This window comes from Rhinolophus hipposideros (assembly GCF_964194185.1).
Source record: "Rhinolophus hipposideros genome assembly, chromosome: 2".
In the NCBI taxonomy this organism is placed as follows: domain Eukaryota; kingdom Metazoa; phylum Chordata; class Mammalia; order Chiroptera; family Rhinolophidae; genus Rhinolophus; species Rhinolophus hipposideros.
In genome coordinates this window covers 109,795,830-109,814,003 of record NC_138048.1, presented here as the reverse complement: position 1 = coordinate 109,814,003, position 18,174 = coordinate 109,795,830, and the positions used below count along the sequence as shown (strand labels likewise).

Below are 18,174 nucleotides of genomic sequence, written 5' to 3'. Positions count from 1 at the left end.
GTGAATACACAATGGGATTTATAGATGATGTAATACAGAATTGTACACCTTAAATCTATGTAATTTCACCAACAATTGTCACCCCAATAAACTTTTTTAAAAAAATTAGTACAATCAAACATTCTATTTGGAATAAATTAATACAATCAAACATTCTATTTAAGCTTGGGAGAAGAGATGTGGACACAAATTCGAATACAACAAAAGCACTACTAACTCGTATGCAAAGAAGGGTGGGCGAAATATGACAGAAGTGGGGTCTCCCTTTTCATGAGTCCGAACGTGTTTCTGGAACTTCAGCCAGATACTCCAATGACACGTTAAACTGATCAGAGACGTGGAGGGTAACGTACCTGTCTGATTTAGAGTAATGCTCTCCCCATTTAAGTTCTGGAACAACTTTGATCTGATACACTCATTCTATGCCAATTACTTGGCACGTTTATTATGATCAACATTTTCATCCATTAAAATTGTCTAATTAAATTAGTCATTGAGAAGAAAAACCTCACGCTTTTATCTACTCCTATCCAATCCGCATTCAAGGCTGACATTTAAAAAGGGCAAAGGATATCACGCAGGCTTTTTCCTTTGTCTGTGACTACGTAACCAGGACTTTTCGTGAGAAACCTGGGCGTACCTTCCAGGACTGGCTCGTGCGGGGAGAAGATTCTGGCGTCCCCGCAGGGCGATGTGCTAATGTACAGGTGGAACTGCACGCTCTCCTTCAGCTTGAAACCCCCTCGCGGGGACTTCTGGAAGATGGACTTCTTCTGATCATCTTTGCTACAAAAGAGGTAAGTTGCAAAATTAACTTTACAGCCGTGTGCAGTCAAAACTCAGTCTGTCTGGCTCCCAGTGGTTCTCAAGGGGAAGCAGGAGCGTGAACTGGAACCTTCCATGTCCCGATACTCCACACTGCTCTTGTCACTAACAATGGATGGGCACATCCTCGAAAAGCGAGTACTTCTTTCCTTCTCTCTTCTGATTCAGACACAATGGCTAAGCAGAGAACTGGCTTTGAGAAGAAAAGCAGTTTAGACACACGATGGGCTGATTTGACTAGTGACTAGAACACAAACGACTGTGTTTACCAGGCTGTTGAGCTCCATTTTGATCCCAGCGCCTGGCACAAAACCACGGGGTCTAACACAGGTCTGCGACCTGGACGCGTGTGCTGGAATTTAGCCAACCCTGGGAAACTGGCTCCAACCGCAGTGTCACCGACAAAGTTACTGCTTGGAGAATCGTCCCGTGAGAGGTCTGATGGGGCGGGGGAGGGAAGACTGCCTGAAACAGCCTCCTCGGCTTATCTCCTCACCAAACTTACTTCAGGTACAGCTCCAGCTGTGCATAGAGGAATCTGAGCAAGGACCGCCGAGCTATAATCTCCGCATGGCAGTCGTTCAGAGCCAGGCCACGGTCACTCATGTACTCCCCGTTGATACATTTCGTTCCCGTGGAAACACTTATCACCTTGGCATCTTTGACGTCTGTGCCTGAAAAACAAGAGACGCCCCTAATCTGCATCACGGTCACATGCCTGACAAGCATCCTCAGTGCCTCCAGCTGCAGACAACGCGCTCGTGTTCACGCCGCACCGCCTGCCCTGACCTGGGCAGACTCAGGCCTGCACAGGGGGTGCCGGGCGACGCTCCTGGGTGCCCGCTCTCTCACTATTCAGCATGTAGCTTCTCCACCCAAGGTTACCTCCTCTGGAAGGCACCAGACTCTTCCTGAACGTTCCCCATTGGACACGGGTAGGAAGCACTGGGAAGGTGGACCGGGTGTCTGCTCATTAATCTGGAAACCAGCGTCAAAGGACTAGAGAGGTCAGGAGGGTTACCCACAGCAGAGGGGCGAGGAGGAAAACAACTAACTCAGCGTGTTGTTAGGAATCTGTCACCATCTAACCATGCTGGAGGGACACTCTCAGCACAGGAACACCCAGAGAACCACCACTGTGACAGTAACTTTGTCGACAGACATGCTGCAAAGACCCTGAATGTCACTGGTTACGGCACCACGTGATGGCAGTAGGCCTGCCAGGGAAGGCGTTCTCCCTTCATTCCCACAGCCTCTGAAGTGCACGCTACTACTGTCTCCATTTTACAGATGAGGAAATTGAGGCAGAGAGGTTAATAACCTGCCCAAGGTCATTCAACCACTGGCAGCTGTCTGAGGTCAGAACCACGTGCCAGTTGCTACGCGGTCCTGCCTGTAGACGTAAATGGTGGCTTTGAGCAGTGGTCCCAAGTGAAGTTGACACTGAGGTGCAAATGCTGCCGTGAGGACACCTGCCTCCTCCAAGGTGGCTGCAAGCTGGTAATAACCCCATCAGCTCCCTCGAGCAGCTGAGCGGCGTGCACCCCTGCTCAGGGCACTGCAGTATTCAGTTAAGTAGCAAGTAACAGTCAGGGGACAGGGAAGAGGGAGGAAAACACAGGCAGCACACATCAGAAAACCCTGACAGCCACGCTGGTGCTCAGAGTTCATCCATCCCTCAGACACACGCTCGGCTGGGCCAGAGCAAGTGTCACGGCAGATGGAGGACACTTATTAAGCAGTTGTCACCTTTCTCTTGGGCGTAAGGGGGGTCAACGCAAAGGATTCCGGAATCATGTGCTTCCCCCAGTGGGACAGAGAGCGACCTCGGGGAGGAGGACACAGACGGCAGGTTTCCCCCCGGCTGGCTGGTGTGGACACACAGCCATTCCAGCTCCTCTCTCCCTGGCCGCCAGGGCCTGCTTTCTGTACGTGGCCGTGGACGCTGCCAGTGAGAGGGCTCCCGCCGTGTGCCGGGGTCCAGGCGCAGGCCAGGCTGTGGCTCCGTTCCTAGCAGTCACCCTCGGAGCTGCGGCACGAGGGCCCAGTCCTGGGCTGTGGGAAGAGGACTCGGGAGGGGTCCTTTCACTGCTGGGAACTTGTAGACATTTAACAGGTTCCTTCTGCCGTCCCAAATCGTGCCTTTGCCCGCGGGTTTCCAACCCTGGCCAGAGCTTCCCCCTGCCCTGTAAGTCACACAGAAACCCACACGGCAGCATTCACGTTCGCTGCTTAGTCAGAAATGTCCTCCTTTCCAGGGAGGCGAGAGTGAGTAAGGCTGCTGCTACCTTCACTCACACGACTCTGGGAGCCCACACTAACACAGGCTGCCCCAAATGAGAACTTGGAGCAAAGAAGAACACTGAGGGGAAACGGGCAAGTGCAGCCCCTCATCTGCAGATGGCAGACATTTTGAAAAGGAAGGGAAAAGTGCTTTCCTGTTCGAGTCAGAGATATTTATAGATGAAGCTGTGTACCTGTTGTCATGACGATCCCAGCGAGAACCTTCCTGCGAGCGTGGGGGGAGGAGAAGTTGTCCGTCAGGTCGGCGAACTTATCCAGGACGAGGCGGGCCACAGCGTCGGCTAACACCTGAGGACCACAGCAGGGGTCAGGCGCCCGCACGCCTGCCAGCGAGCCGTGCTCTCCCTCCGCTGACAGCACACGTGGCTTCTCTTCTGGACACTCACACAGGTCGATGTGGCAAGCGTGTGTGTGTGAGTGAGCATGCGTGTGTGCAATCGTGTGTGTGCATGTGAGCATGAGAGTCTGTGTGAGCATGTGTGCAGGTGTGTGCATGAGCACGCGTGTGCAAGTGAGCATGTGTGTATGTGTACATGTGAGTGTGAGCATGTGTGCAGGTCTGTGTGAGCATATATGTGTGACAGTGTATACAGGTGTATGTCAGTGTGTATACATGTGAGTGTACATGTGTAAGCATGTGTGAGCATGCGTACATGAGCAGACATGTGCATGCATGTGTGAGCATGCATGAGTGTGTGCGTGCGTGCATTTCCTCCAAAACGCTCCTCGGAAACAGACATCCCAGGAGCACGAGAGGCCCTGGCTGGACCCTTTGACGTCTCTGAGGACAGGGCAGCCCAGAGCCCACACCCCTGCAGGTAAGGCTCGCCCATGCCACCCCTCCGATCCCCACAACACACCAGGCGGCCCTCCAAGGAGCAAACCCAGGCATAGGATGGTGAGAGTACCTTCCTGGGTCACCTGCCTCCCGCTCTCCACTGCTCTGCCACCCGGGCTCTCAGGGAGTGTCCAGGTCAGGCTGGCGAGGCCACGGGCACGCCCTTGGAAGTGACACACGTCATGGGCAGGAGGGCAATTTGAAGAGTGATCAAATGAAAGCATGGTAGGCTTTGCACCTGCCTGGCAAAGGCACTGCCTGTGGGATAAGCCTCTCGGTAATTTCAGCGTGTATGACAAGTCCCTGGCTCAGGACACACACTCAGTGTCCAGCACTGACCAGGGCCCCAGGGCAGTTACAGCTTAGATCCAAGGATAGCAGAATGTCCTCAAGGCCACACCTTTAAAGGGAAGGCATTAAATGACATCTGGAACCCTTCCATTACTATGTCATAGACCCGACAGCCACTTGCCCTAAAGGGAGTGCTTCTCAGAAACAAACACCTCTGTTAGATTTGGGACACTTCTTATTTGTACAGCTCATGATTTATCTTGGATAAAATGAATCCACAGTGTTCTGGGAAACAATGCCTGGCAGGAGGTTTGTGCAAACAGCCACGTGGGACCCACATCCACCCAATCTCACACCTGTTTTGACAACCAAATGGCCAAATCTATTATCCCCAGCTTGGCCCTTAATAAAACATGCCCCAAATGAACAGAAAAGTCACCATCCTAAGTGATGACTTATTTAGAAGAAGTACAGTTGTCAGGATGTTTTCCTCCTGTCACCGCACCAGGCAATTCCAGCAAGCCCCAGAAGACAGCACTCCACACAGGACACATGGAGAGTGGACAGGTCAGGGCGAGGCCCATGGGCCTCACACTGCACTTGGCAGACGTGTCCATGGTACGATGTGTGCACAGGAAACAGGGTCAGACCACAGACAGAAACACAGACATGCAGACACGGTGCGGGGAGTGTCACAGGTAAAGGAGAACACACTCCTACTTACAAAGCAGGAAAAGCAGTGAGAGATTAGGGATAAAGTTTTGTCTCGTGTGGGGCTAGGGCATTCCCACCTTCGGAGGAAGGCAGAGGAGCTGAACGGGGGCTCAGACACTTGGATGGTGGTCGGGCACGTCTATGGACATTCACCTGTTCAATGGGGCACCTGTGCACCTGCCTTCTTCCGCCCCGAAAGGGGCTGCTACCTCATTCCCTAGGGACAGTGGGACTGTCCCTCTAAATGGGGCAGGGATAACCACAGTCACACGCTCCTGCAGCCAAACCCACAGCGCCACAGGCCCGCGGCACCACCTACAACACTCAGGGCTGAGCGCGCTGAGGCACGGCAGGCCACTCCGACGTCACTCACTGGTGACAGTGCTCTGCTCACGTTTGGTTTTAAACCCTCTGGTGCCACCATGAGCACCATGAAGGTGCAGACCACAGGACTGGGGGTGTCCACCAAGTCCCGCACGGGTTCTCGGGAAGCGGTAAAGAGTTACACCCAGTCTAGCTGTGCGTTTGGCAACTTCCAGGGCAAAGACTATGAGCCCAGAAACAAAGCCATAGGGCTGATTTTGCAAAGGCCACCCCAGGTCCTGGAGGAAAATGAGGTCACATCCTGAGCTAGTGGTCGGAGCTAGGGAGAGACACGGGGGGCGGAGGGACAGCCCACTGTGAGCAGGACGGGGTCCAGCTCCTCTCCCCGAGCCTCACCGGCCTGGGACCAGAGGTCCGAACCTACTGCTCGCCACCTACAGTACTTGGGGCCGGGACGGCCCTGCCCACTGCACTCCCCTGCAGGAGGCTTCCCTGACACCCCACCCCAGGGGGGGGGCACAGGCCCAGCGCCCCCAGGCCGGGCTCTAGTCACTGCTGTCCCAGAAGCGGCCTGGGGACGTGGGCTGCGGCGCATGCGGGCGTCACCCTGCCTCTCGCTGTGGTGTCGCGCCGGCACTGCAGCACTGCCCTCTGGGAGGCAGACCATTCACAGGACTTCAATTCTCACCTGTGACCTGCTGACATTAAGGGCAGACCGGTCACATCAGAGCTACTTTAAACTCAGGAGGAAATAGCTTAGGAAACAGTGAACCCTGAAAATAAAAACTCACTGGGAAACTAGCGCCACTGACTTGAAAACTGATGAATGGACTAATAGCTCTCATGAATAACGCTGAGTTACCACTAAGAAGCAACTGTTGGGTTCATTAAAAAAATCAGCAAAATACTTTGTGCTGCTGTGTGCTGAGGCTGCATTTGGTTGCTTTAGGCAAAATGAAATAGACTTCCTCCTTTTAAACCTGAGAACTACTGGTCGCCCCAGAGGACGCCTGCACAGAGGTTTCCCTACTGGACTCAAAGGGAAGGAGCGGTGACACTCCCGGGTCCTAGGAGAGAACCAGCTACCCCATGTCAGCTCTGAGTCCACCCCTCTTCTGATCAGACCAGTATGGATTTTATCTCCAAACCGAGTAAAATTTGACAAGAGGACTAAATAGAAAAGAGGGTCAGAATGTCTCCCTAAAAGGCTGGTTTTCATAGACCTGAGAATTTTGGATTTGTAAGCAAAGCAGCAGGACAGCAGCAGAGCTCAGAGGGGCAGCTCAATGCCCTTTCTCCTCCACGGAAGCTGGTCTGAGCCCACCCTCCCTGCACTCTGATCTTGGGGGGGTTCCAGGACCAAACGTCCGCGTACCCGCCCACGCCAGCTGGACAGGAGGGAGACCTGCCCGGTCCGTTGGGGATCCTGGGTACAGAGACTCCAGCACCCGCTGGGCCCTGGAGCGTGTGCTGAGAGCCCCGCCCCCTTGCACACGTGCTCCCTGGTGCTGTGGGCTCATGCTCTGCGTAGACGGCCCCTTGGCCTCGGGATGCAGAGACCAGCCAGTCCTGCTGGGGCCCCGACACCCTGACCTGACGGGCCAGGCTCACTCCTCTTGTGCCCAGAGTCCCCAGACCATGAAGAAAATACCCTGAGCGGGCAAGTCCGGCGGTTCATGTTCTCCCGACCCCCTATCCACCCCCCCCAAATGTGCCTCAGGATGGGCCCCCAAGGGGGGGGCACGTGGGGCGGGAGCACAAGGGTACGTCCTCCGGAGCAGGCTCAGCCTGGGGAGGGCTGACGGCACTGCTTGGTGACCCTGTGCTGCTGGCTGTGGCCGGCTCCCCAGTGAGCACACGGCCATGGGGGAGCGCCTGCCCAGCAGCTACTTCCTGGTAAGAGGGTCTGGCTGGGACAGGGCGACAGGAAGCCAGGTCCTGTGTAAGAGCACGGCGAGGCACGAGCGCACGGCTCCTCACCTGCGGTGAGTGTAACTGGAGGCCCTCGCTGGGGACGGGCTGGCGAGATGGAGTCTGATCCAAGTGCAGGTTAAAAACGGCGGCCAGGGCAGACTGCGCGGCTCGGGCCTTGGCCAGCTTCTTGTTCCTCCCCGAGCCTTCGAAGAACTGGCCATCCACAACCACGGACATGACGAAGTTCTTGGCGTGGCTCTCCCCGCTCTCGGACAGGAAGTCGTACTTCAGCCCCGGGCGCAGCTCGTTCAGGATCATCACGGGGTTCTTCCCGCTGGGCGGTGGGAAGGGCGGCGGGATGGGGAGTGGAGGCTGCACGAGGCCGGCGGACACTGGGGAGGCCGACAGGCTGAGGTCCCCGCCGGAGCTGAAGGAGTCGTCGCCATTGGAACCCATGCAGAACGGCACCTCCGACCTGTCCGGGGCCTCAAAGCCGTTGAAGAGCGTGTCGGGGAAGTCAGCCTGGTCGGACGTGAAGTCGGCGTTGGCGGACAGGCCCCGGCCCATGGCCAGGTGGGCCTCGGAGGCATTGGGGAACTGCACGAAGGAGCGCAGGGCCTTCTCCGCGGCCTGCAGCTTGGCCTTCTTCTTGGTGGGGCCGGAGCCCTCAAACACCTGCCCGTTCACCTCCACGGACATGAGGAAGAGCGGGGCATGCACGGGCCCCGTCTGCGACAGCAGCGTGTACTGCAGGCCCGGCTTTATCTCGTTCAGCTGCATCAGTGCGTTCTTGGGCAGAGCCGGCCCCGGCGCCCGCCGCCTCTTCTTCAGGCAGAACTTGGTGTGGCCATTGCTGCCCTCGTCCAGGGGCCGTTTCCGGCTGGCACCACCACCACTGCCACCCCCGTTGGAGAGCAGGCAGCCCTCGGCCGGCCCCGGAGCGTGGCCGTCCCCGGGGGGCACGCTGTCCACACCGCGGTTTTCCTTAGCATCTGTGCCGCTCGGACCTGCGGTGCCCAGAAAGAGCAACTTACAACGCCTTCGTTGCAGGATCTTGTAAATGCAAAATTTATAGATTCCTTTACCTCTTTGTAACTGGGTAAGTGATGTGTGCTCAGACATTCTGCTCCCGTGCACTGAGCCGGGCACTGTGGGCCTGACCCGCCGCAGGCGAGCCTACGTGCTACTCAGAAATGGCTCCTACCCTTCTTCTTTGCTGTCACCAAGGCCTGTGCATTAAGGGTGAATTTTTAAACAGTTTTTCCCAGACTACTCTGAAGCACCTGCAGATAGATAGATACTTTGTTCAAACTTACCACAATGTGGGGCAAATTAGCCCGGGGAGACCTGACATTAGGAAGTCTCATGTCAATATTGCCAAGTGTGTTTAGTTTAGCATTTTCTGTCTGTTCCATGTCATTGCCTCTCACACTGGGCTTTGAATGGCAGTATCTCCCAGAAGAGCTAACATATCTAAATACAGGTTAATTAGTTCTTCAGGTTTGAAACATTCAATCAATATGTTAGTTATCTGATGCAGTTCGGGGATCAATCTTAGGTATCTGCTTATGTAATTATGTAAAGTAGTCTGGCCTTTTAGAAATTATTTTTGAAAAATACAGCTTTTTCACTAGTATTCACTTAAAATTTTTCACTATACATGGGGATTGATTTACGTCTGAATTCTTAATTCCATGACAGGAAGAAATACGTAAGGACAAGCTGTAACACTGCAGGGGCAGGCAGGCCACAACTCCCTAGCTCGAGCTGGCAACTTTGTCTTTTTTTAAAACATATTTGGTGGATTTCCAGAATAACTTGGTTATCCTACCTTTTATATTTACAATTAACAAAGATAATTTTAGAACTCTAAAAGTTCAGGACAAAATAAATATGATTTTAATTTAAAAAAGGGAATAACTATTCCCTTTAAGTTTATCAAGCTCTGTAACAAAGAGAACGAGAAGTAGCTCCCGTTTTCCTGGCCTGTCTCCCCAGGCCGTGTGCAGCTCGGGGAACGGGCGTAAGACAGGGAGCCATGCACTGCTGATGTGACAACGGGACTCAAAGGCTTTCAAACTCCACCATAAATCTTTTAAGTAACTGGAATGTTTGGAGCAGTTGTCAACCATTTTCCAGCACCCAGCATGCTGGGCGGGTCTAGTTTCACTATGTGACATAAAGCAGACTGTCATCACGCTAAGCAAGCCAGAGAAGGACTGCGTGTCCACTCCATCAGCTCCCCATGGAGGCCTAACGTGACGGGAAGTCTGGGCCGCCGGCTGCCACGCCAACAAAAAGCTCTCAGTTTCCCGGGCTGTCATCATCCAGCCGAGAGGTAAGGAATGGCCCTAATTTAAACACAGCCCATGGGAAATCCGCGTGTCCTGTTGCAGAGGCCGGGACGGACACGTGCTCTCTGCACACACCACTTCTCCCAGTTGACAAAGCTGACGGAACAGACACTAAATTTTCATTTATAACATCCTCCAGCAAAAGCTCGATAGGTTACTCGTCTGGGTGCTTAGAGGACACAGAAGGCTAACAGGGCAGGGCGGGGCAGGCTGAGGAGCAGACAGGAGGACCTCACAGGTGTGGAGTGGCTGTGGTCAGCCAGCAGTGCAGACGCTCAGCGCCACACACACGCGTGCACCAAGCAGGTATTTACAAGCTCCGAAATACCCTGATGCCTTCCTCTAAGAGACAGAACCATCAGTAGTAGGCCGGCAACCTGGGCGATAAGAGAAATGCACTTTCCATGACAGTCCGCATATATTCTGAGTTGTTTGCTTCAGAAGCACTGAAAACTACTCACACTCCATCTTATAAAAACATTACTACGTAAGGAAAAAGAAATGTTAAAATTGGAGAACGATAGCCCTTTAGTGCAACTCTTCTTAAATACATGCTTTCTCTTGACACATCACGCTACTTTATTTCACAAATGTGAATATTCATCATGATAACATTTTTCGTTGCTTCCAAGATGACAGGAAATACACAGTTGGCATCGCTAAGTTTCAGCATTGAAGCAGCAGCTTACCTTCCCAAGAATATGATCTGTTGGCTAAGCTACCCCAGGAGCAGTGGGACAGTTACGTGAGCTACACTCCGGGACGGTTCCAGCCAAGCAGGTGACTGCCGTGGACGACCTCCCGCTGTCCTGACAAGGAGACGGGGACAGCCATGTGCACACTCTGCACGGGCAGAACCGGAGGTGGCAGGTGGGACTGACAAGGAGATACGTAGGCTGCTTCTAAGGGGACCTCACGAGAGGGCTCGGAGGGACGCCAACCTGAAGGCAGCAGCCGCCAGGCTGCCAGAGGCCACGCACATGTGACAGCACAAAGCACGGGCCACGTGTTTCTGAAACAGCACGTGTCAGGTTGTTCGTGCTGGTGTCCATCCACAGGGACAGGGACTGGCTTCAACCAGAGAGAGGCCTCCTGTGCGGTTTCTGGAAGGAAGGCCCAGCTCACCTCGTCTCTCCACCACGGCCAGGGAGCAGCCTGCCAGGCAGAGGCCCTCTGCCTGGAGAGCTCGGGGTGGCACAGCCTCGGCCTTCGGCTCTAGGCGGGGAACAGGGCAAGGGACCGACCTGGGCTGTCACTGGTGCCCGCTCTCAGCATAAGGCCACTCGTCACTTGGCCCTGCGTGTCCTTCCTGGGGAACAGGTGCACACAGGCCAGTACCATGCACACACACCACACACACACCACACACCACACACACACCACACACACACCACATACACACCACACACACCACACACACACCACACACACCACACGTCACACACACCACACACACACATCACACACACACCATACACACGTCACACACACACCACACACACACACCACACACACACCACACACACACCACACACACCACACACCACACACACACACACATAGGCGTCAGACGTCAAGCAAAAGGGCTGCACTCCCCTTACTACAAACTCCCAGCTTCTGTGGGAGCCTTTAAACCTTTTTTTTAAAAGCACTGCTATCTGGGTTAAAGATAAATCAGAAAAGAGAAGTACGTTCAGTGAACTTTTCACAGAGAAAGCTGAGAGGGAAAGTTGGCATGGCTGAGCCCCTCCTTCCCCACAACCAGTGAGGACACTGTGGGAAGGAGAAGGGCGCAAAGGTGAGTTTCAGGCCACTCCAGTTGTAATATTAACTCATTAAAGTCTGGAAGCTTAAGATCAGCAGACTCACATGAGCCCCTTCCCTCAGAATTTAGGGACAATCCACAGTGTTTGAATGGAAAATTTATGCACTGCCATCCCCAATGGCCAGCTATTTAAATCTATCCCCAAGGTTATGTGACATTTGTACAGACGGAAACCTGGCGAGCATCATGAGAAGCAGGCCGTGACTTAGTGTGAAGCAGGTGGCTTCGTGAGATGCCCCTGGAGGCGCACGCTCCCTCCAGGCATGCACGTCACGGCCCAGGACCATCACCAGGAGTGACAGCCCCGGACACGTGGCTGGAAGGGAGATGCCCAAGGTTAACAGAGAAGGTATCACACACTCAAAACATGCCACTGCCATTAGCCCGTATCCCAGGAAAATTACTTTCCCCAAACTAGTGTCATGAACTAAATTGACAGAAACACTAAAAGACTGTCATGAAAAATCGCAACTCGACAGGACACAACAGGCCTAGACCTTACTCATGTTTTCTTCATCTTCTAGCTCCATGGCAAAATGCTTTGGGAGGTTTCTTGACTGGCGGAGACTGTTTCTGTCTGAAAGACAGCGAGAAAAGAACATTCAGTGGCCCATCTTTGGAGCAGCATGAGGTACGCCCCCTCTGTGGAAAGACAACATTATTACAAACCAAAGCGAAAACTCAGAAAACGAGGACGGGTCGGGCTGCCACCAGGACACAACATTCTGATGTCCCCTCCTCTTCAGCACGTCACCACAGGACCCCCGAGGACCCTGCTGCAGGAGCGCGATGGAGTGGGAAGGGGCCCTGCAAGGAGGATTTGAGGGCCACTCTGAGGAGTGGGGGCAATTGCAGGAGTGGGACGTGGAGTGCTCCGAACCAGGGAGAAAGGTGATGACGCTTATGTCTCTGAATGTTCTCTCCTGTAGGCCCGGCTGCCGACAGGTGACAACGACAGAAGCCAGACCCCCTGCACTGGACCTTTGCAGACTTCTGGTCAGGTCGGGGAAGCAGAGCAGCCACAGCACCTCACTTCACACTCCCCCTTCTCTGTGGGGAGCATCTCATACAGACGAAAGTACAAGCATGGGCTTGTTAAAATCTCATCTGAGTTCTCAGCCAGGTATAGCTTAGTATTTTTGTTGGCAGGAGAAACCACAGGAAATCCTGAAAGAATCACTGCAATTACCTAATTATTAACAAATTTAAGAGTTCCCTCTTCCTAAATAATTGGCTATACTTTGCATGACTGTACAAACACACGGTCTATGATAAAGCAGCCCATCAAATTGCAACTGAGGAAAAAGTGCAAACTGTCGCCACATGTCGCTTTATACAAATGAAACTGATGTTATAAAGCACCACAAGCAAATTCACTGCTTTTAGGATCGGTGGCTAAAACGCTAAAGCATGCGCGTACCTCACAGATACCTCACGTGTCATGTCTAATCGACAAGAGTTTCCTTGACAGCCACTTATCAATTATGTCCCACCCCATGTGTATCTGGCAAATCTGTTGCTAAAAGTTAAATGAGTCTCTATCTGGAATCCTTCATTCGACCTAGTGTTCCAGGTAGTTTTAAAAGCATTATTATTTTATACTCATTAATTACTTCTAGGTACATTTTCTGAAAATCTGTCATGTGCAAAGCGGTGTTGGAACTACAAGACCTAAAATGAATCAAATTCTGTGACTGGGAAAGTGAAACACAAGCACTGTCTGGACAGCTGATTAGGAATTCCTGTTAATCATTTAGGTGCAGAAACAGTACTTGTCTTTCAGCGCTACATACTGAAGTTCTCAGAGATGAAACGGTCGTGTCTGGGATTCATTATTATAAGACGGCCCAGTGTGCTGGGATGACATGGCATGCGTTCTGGTCACTGTTAATGCTGGCTGATGGCCACGTGCTTTCGCAATGTAATCAGTATTTGTATGTTGTGGGGACAGAGCCAGGAGTGCAGTTTCCAGGCTCTCAGCCTCACATGGAAAGGTGCTGGCTCAGGTAGTAAATGGCCATCAGCTGTAACCAGTGAGCCATTGGCCACTAATATAACTGCCGTGGCTACGCTAGCAGAAAATGGGGGTTAGATGGTGGCTGCGCTAGCAAGAGCGGATTGCAGTTAGGACGGTGGAGTGTAGCTAGCAAGTGAGGTTGGTTGGTTGGCAGAGAGAAGTGGATGGCGGATTGCGGATAGTGTGGCTCCTGCTCCCTGTGTCTCCAGCCCAGCCACCAGCAAGAATATAGTGGTGTGACTCCCCCATCTATGGCTCCGTGGGTGTTCCTTTTTGGCTTCACCGTGTCCTGCGTTCTTATGTGGGGAGCGGGACTAGAGACCCCAGAAGAGACCCCGCGTGACTTCCTGCATGACATATGTGTTTACAGTCCCATTATGGCAACTTTTAATATGAAGTAATCTCCTTGGGGTCTAGAATGAAAGGTCAGATGCAGAGGCGTGCAAGACCACCGCACATCCAGTGCGAGACGCAGGTGCTCTGAGGAGCCTCGCGGCTAGAGGGTCAGGTAGGGAGCTGGGTGCATGGCAGTTAAGCCAGGCCTGCAGGAGAAGGTGCAGGACGAAGAAGGGAGGGAGATGGGGGGCATGTGGGGAAGCAGAGAAGGTGGTGACACGTAGCCACAGCGTCTGGGGAAATGCAGTGCCAGTCCTGGAAACAGCACACGTGGAGCCCTGCTTCAGAAACAGGCAGAAGGGAGCCATGTGGAGGGAGACGGAGCAGTGTCCTACTCCTCTTCCCCTTTGTAAAAGTGACAACCCTGACACCACACAGAAAGCAACCTAAGGGGGCTCTGAGGATGGAGGGAGGAAGGCAGACCTGCCGGGACTCGAGCTCTGCGAGGGTCCCCTGGGTCTTCCTTTGGTGTTGTTATCCCAGACTCGGAGCGGAAGCAGCCAGCAACCTGGAAACACCAACAGGTACAGACAAAAGACCCCACCAAACGCTGCTCTCCCTTGCAAAGAACGAGGAGAGGGCCCTCCAGGCAGGACAGGACGTGACTGATGGAACTGCCCTCCTCCAGCCAGACCCACCCTCTCTCCCAGCAAGGCGCGGGGGGGGCCTCGACACCCCTTCCCTCCCACCCTGCAAGGCACCCTGGACTCCCACCTACACCTGTGACGAGATGACGAGGTGCCCGCCCCTCCCCGCCGGGTGTCAGGGAGGCCCAGTGGTGAGTCAGGACTCTGGCCCGAGCAGCAGGGTCAGTGGAGGCCTGCTGGGGCCTGAGCTTTGCCCCTGCCCTCATCACCGCTGTGTGACCGCGGCAGTTCAAGCGCACGTTCAAGTGAAAGTCTCAGAACATGGTATGTCCAGGTTCCCAGAAAAAATCATTCATCACACGGAGAGCCAGAAGGCTCTCAAACTGAATCAAAAAAGACAATCAACAGACACCAACCCAGAGACGTCAGAATTATCTGAGAAAGATTTTCAAGGCGCCATCATAAGGAAGAAGAAGTGGGAGGAGCCCATCTAGCTGATTTCAACACTTACTGTGTGGTGTTAGTCACGAAGGCAGCGTGGTACTGCGAGGGACACACAGACAGACCTCATGGGGGCAGCAGGATACAGAGCCAGGCCCCGATCAGGCAGCTCAGTGAAGGCGAGACAGCATTGCAGTTGGAGCCACCGGGCATCCAAGTCTCGTGTCTGCACAGAAATGCACTTGACCTGGCCCAGGGCTGGGCGCGCCACATACACCACACAACTCCTCGGCGAGCGGCAGGAGGAAATCATCAGGACGTAGGGCCAGGCAGAGCTCACAGAGCACATGCCAAAAGATGATCCATAAAATAAACCGGGCTTTCTTTGATGTTGGACCTCACCGAAATTAAAACTTTCTGCTGTGCTAACGACCCTGTGGGGAAGATGAAAAGACAAGCTACAAACCGGGGAAAAATACCAGAAAACCTCATGTTCCACAAACATAATACATAAGAAGTTCTCGAAACTCAACAATAAAACAAACAATGCAATTAGAAAATGGGCAAGAGACATGAAGAGGATTTGCAAATGGAAGAAGAACACATAAAAAGATGTTGAAAAGCACTAGCCATCTGGATAAAAGCCACGTACAACCACGTGACACACCACTGTCGACCTGTGACAATGGCCAAAACAGAAACCAGTGACAACCCCGATGCTGGTGGGGATGGAAAACGGTGTGGGACTCTGAGAAACAGTAGCTTCTTATGAACTAAATGCGGGCACTTGTCCCAGAGAGATGAAGACGCACGTTCCAGCAACTTCGTTCACAACAGCCCCCAACTGGGAACAGCCAAGATGCTCCTCAGTGGCCGGACAGCTGGACTGTGGCCCCCCATGGCGTGGGACACTGAGCGGTGACACGAAGGAACACACTACTGACACACGCAGCAACCGACCCGGGTCAGGCTCCGGGGAATCAGCCGCGTGACAAAAGCCATTCCCCGAAGGCTATACATGGGATGGCCATCATGTGACATTGTTGAAACGAGGAAATGACAGGAATGGAGGACAGGTGAGTGGTTGCCAGGGTTGGGAGGGGGACGCCGTGGCCATGAGAGCCAGGGGAGCGGTCCTCGGGAATGTGCTAGATGCTGCCTGCCTCGGGCCGACACCCTGGTGGTGACAGTGCGCTGCATAGAGTGAACGCGGTTCCAGCTTCACGTGACTCTACACGGTTTCCAAAGAAAAAGCTTCACTAAAAGTAGGCAGAAGGCACAGGCCTGTCTGTACTGCAGGGACCACTCTCGGAGAGCGCCGGCTCCCTGCAGACCGGACCGAGGCAGGGCACACTGGCAGTGACCATGACAGTGGGAGCCCTAGGGACCACTCCCGGAGAGCGCTGGCTCCCTGCAGGCCAGGCGGAGGCAGGGCACACTGGCAGTGACCATGACAGTGGGAGCCCTAGGGACCACTCCCGGAGAGCGCTGGCTCCCTGCAGGCCGGGCGGAGGCAGGGCACACTGGCAGTGACAATGACAGTGGGAGCCCTAGGGACCACTCCCGGAGAGCGCTGGCTCCCTGCAGGCCGGGCCGAGGCAGGGCACACTGGCAGTGACAATGACAGCGGGAGCCCTAGGGACCACTCCCGGAGAGCGCTGGCTCCCTGCAGGCCGGGCCGAGGCAGGGCACACTGGCAGTGACAATGACAGTGGGAGCCCCAGGAGGGGCCCGGCTCTAGTGGAGCCCACCTGGTCTGCGCAGCACGCCGTGTTTCCTGCTCTTACATACTAAAGTGCTCAGAAAGGACACGGAAATGTCTCACAGTAGAAAATAACCGAGCTGTGCCCCGCGGTGGGAGGTACACACGTACTGAGAATGGAAGCCCAAATCACTCGCAGAGCAGAAGCCAAGACTTCCACTTCCTACAAATGCCAACTCTTGTACCAAAGGTTATAAAACAAAGCAAGGGAGCGAATGCAAGACTTCAGAGCACGTCACGTAACCTGTTCCTTTCATTCTGAAAGGCACCTCTAGAGCCCGAACTAAAAAGACAGAAGAATTAAAACCCCATCTGGAAGAAAATTCCAGGAACAGCCAATTAAAGAAAAGCTTTATTTGGTAGCAATACTCAAACTATTCCTTCATTTTTCAGGAGCCCCTAGAGCAGGAAGAAGAAAGATGTACTTGGGAGGCAGTGGAGTGGAAAGACCATCAAGCTCGGCATCAAAAGACCAGGGCTGACGTGTAACTTGGTTGCAGTCACAATGCCAACTTTCTTTTTTAAATGACCTAGATAAGCTGATTCTAAGGTTTAGGTGGAAAAACAAACAGGTCTGAATATTCAGGAAAAGCTCTGAACTAAAGGAGCAATGAGGTGGAGCCAAACCCCGACAGGCACAGCGCCCACGGCTCACAGATGGAGGATACAAAGTCGCACACAGGGAGAGGGCACATGCAGCATGACACTGTTGGGTGAGGTGACACTGCAGTCAGTGACATACGACTGCTTCCCTGATGAGCAGCGGGACAGGGATGGCCACAGGGAAGATGTGGCCCATCCACCGGGTTCGCTCGAGCACTACTGTCAGCCCCGCTCTCCGTGGGTCCTTCATTTCAAACACCAGGACTCGACTGGCAGTGCTCCCTTTGTTAGGTGGTGAGAGGTGAGTGGCCATGTGGGGTAGTTTTCTTTACACCTTCGTGGAGGCTGATGTCGTAAAGCAAAGGACGAAACATTTACACGAATCACGTTCCCATCACCTTCTGACGACTCCTCGTCTCTATGGAAACAAGCTGCACCCATCCCACCCCTTCTCCACTTCCCCTTCCCGCAGGGAAGAAAAATACACAGAACGTGAGTTATTTATATTAAAGATGCACCAGAACTTGAGCATTATCTGTTGTGCTGGTAAAAAGTGCTATCTTTAGGAATTCACTAAAAATTTACAGATTAAAAATGTTTGAGACAAACAGTAACCTTGATTAAAATTACCAGCAATTATAACTGACTGAATCCACTTTACTCTCAAAAAGGATGGTTTTGGGAAAAGTTTTACACATTCGGTATCACTGTCCCATGCTGCAAATTTTAGAAAAGAGACGAGTCAGTGGCGGCGCTGCATGTTCGTTCTGTGCTGGAGTCAAGCCGCCTGGGGACGACGTGAACTCTGGGGCACAACTGTGAACGATGACGTCATTATTTAACCAAGGCGACCGAAGCATCAAATTCTTATGGTATTTGAAGGAAAAGGATCAAATATCAACAACTTCATCCTGGATGTTAAGAGAATACACTTCATGATTTGTATTTTGCTTTCAACATTATCTAAACAAAGTAATAC

At 53.2% G+C, this 18,174-nt stretch overlaps 1 protein-coding gene across 7 annotated transcripts in view; it reads right to left on the bottom strand.

The window, feature by feature from the left end:
- Window positions 1–18,174, bottom strand: part of ADARB1 (adenosine deaminase RNA specific B1) — a 115,438-nt gene that overhangs the window by 22,413 nt on the left and 74,851 nt on the right. For all 7 annotated transcript variants that reach the window (XM_081063505.1, XM_081063502.1, XM_081063508.1 and 4 more), the window contains 5 exons: window positions 11,892–11,966; window positions 7,277–8,217; window positions 3,303–3,417; window positions 1,331–1,499; window positions 641–786 (listed from right to left, as the gene is read on the bottom strand). In XM_081063505.1, the coding sequence (XP_080919631.1) occupies window positions 641–786; window positions 1,331–1,499; window positions 3,303–3,417; window positions 7,277–8,217; window positions 11,892–11,919 (1,399 nt within the window). In that variant the 5' untranslated portion in view covers window positions 11,920–11,966. The remainder of the gene's footprint in view (window positions 1–640; window positions 787–1,330; window positions 1,500–3,302; window positions 3,418–7,276; window positions 8,218–11,891; window positions 11,967–18,174) is intronic.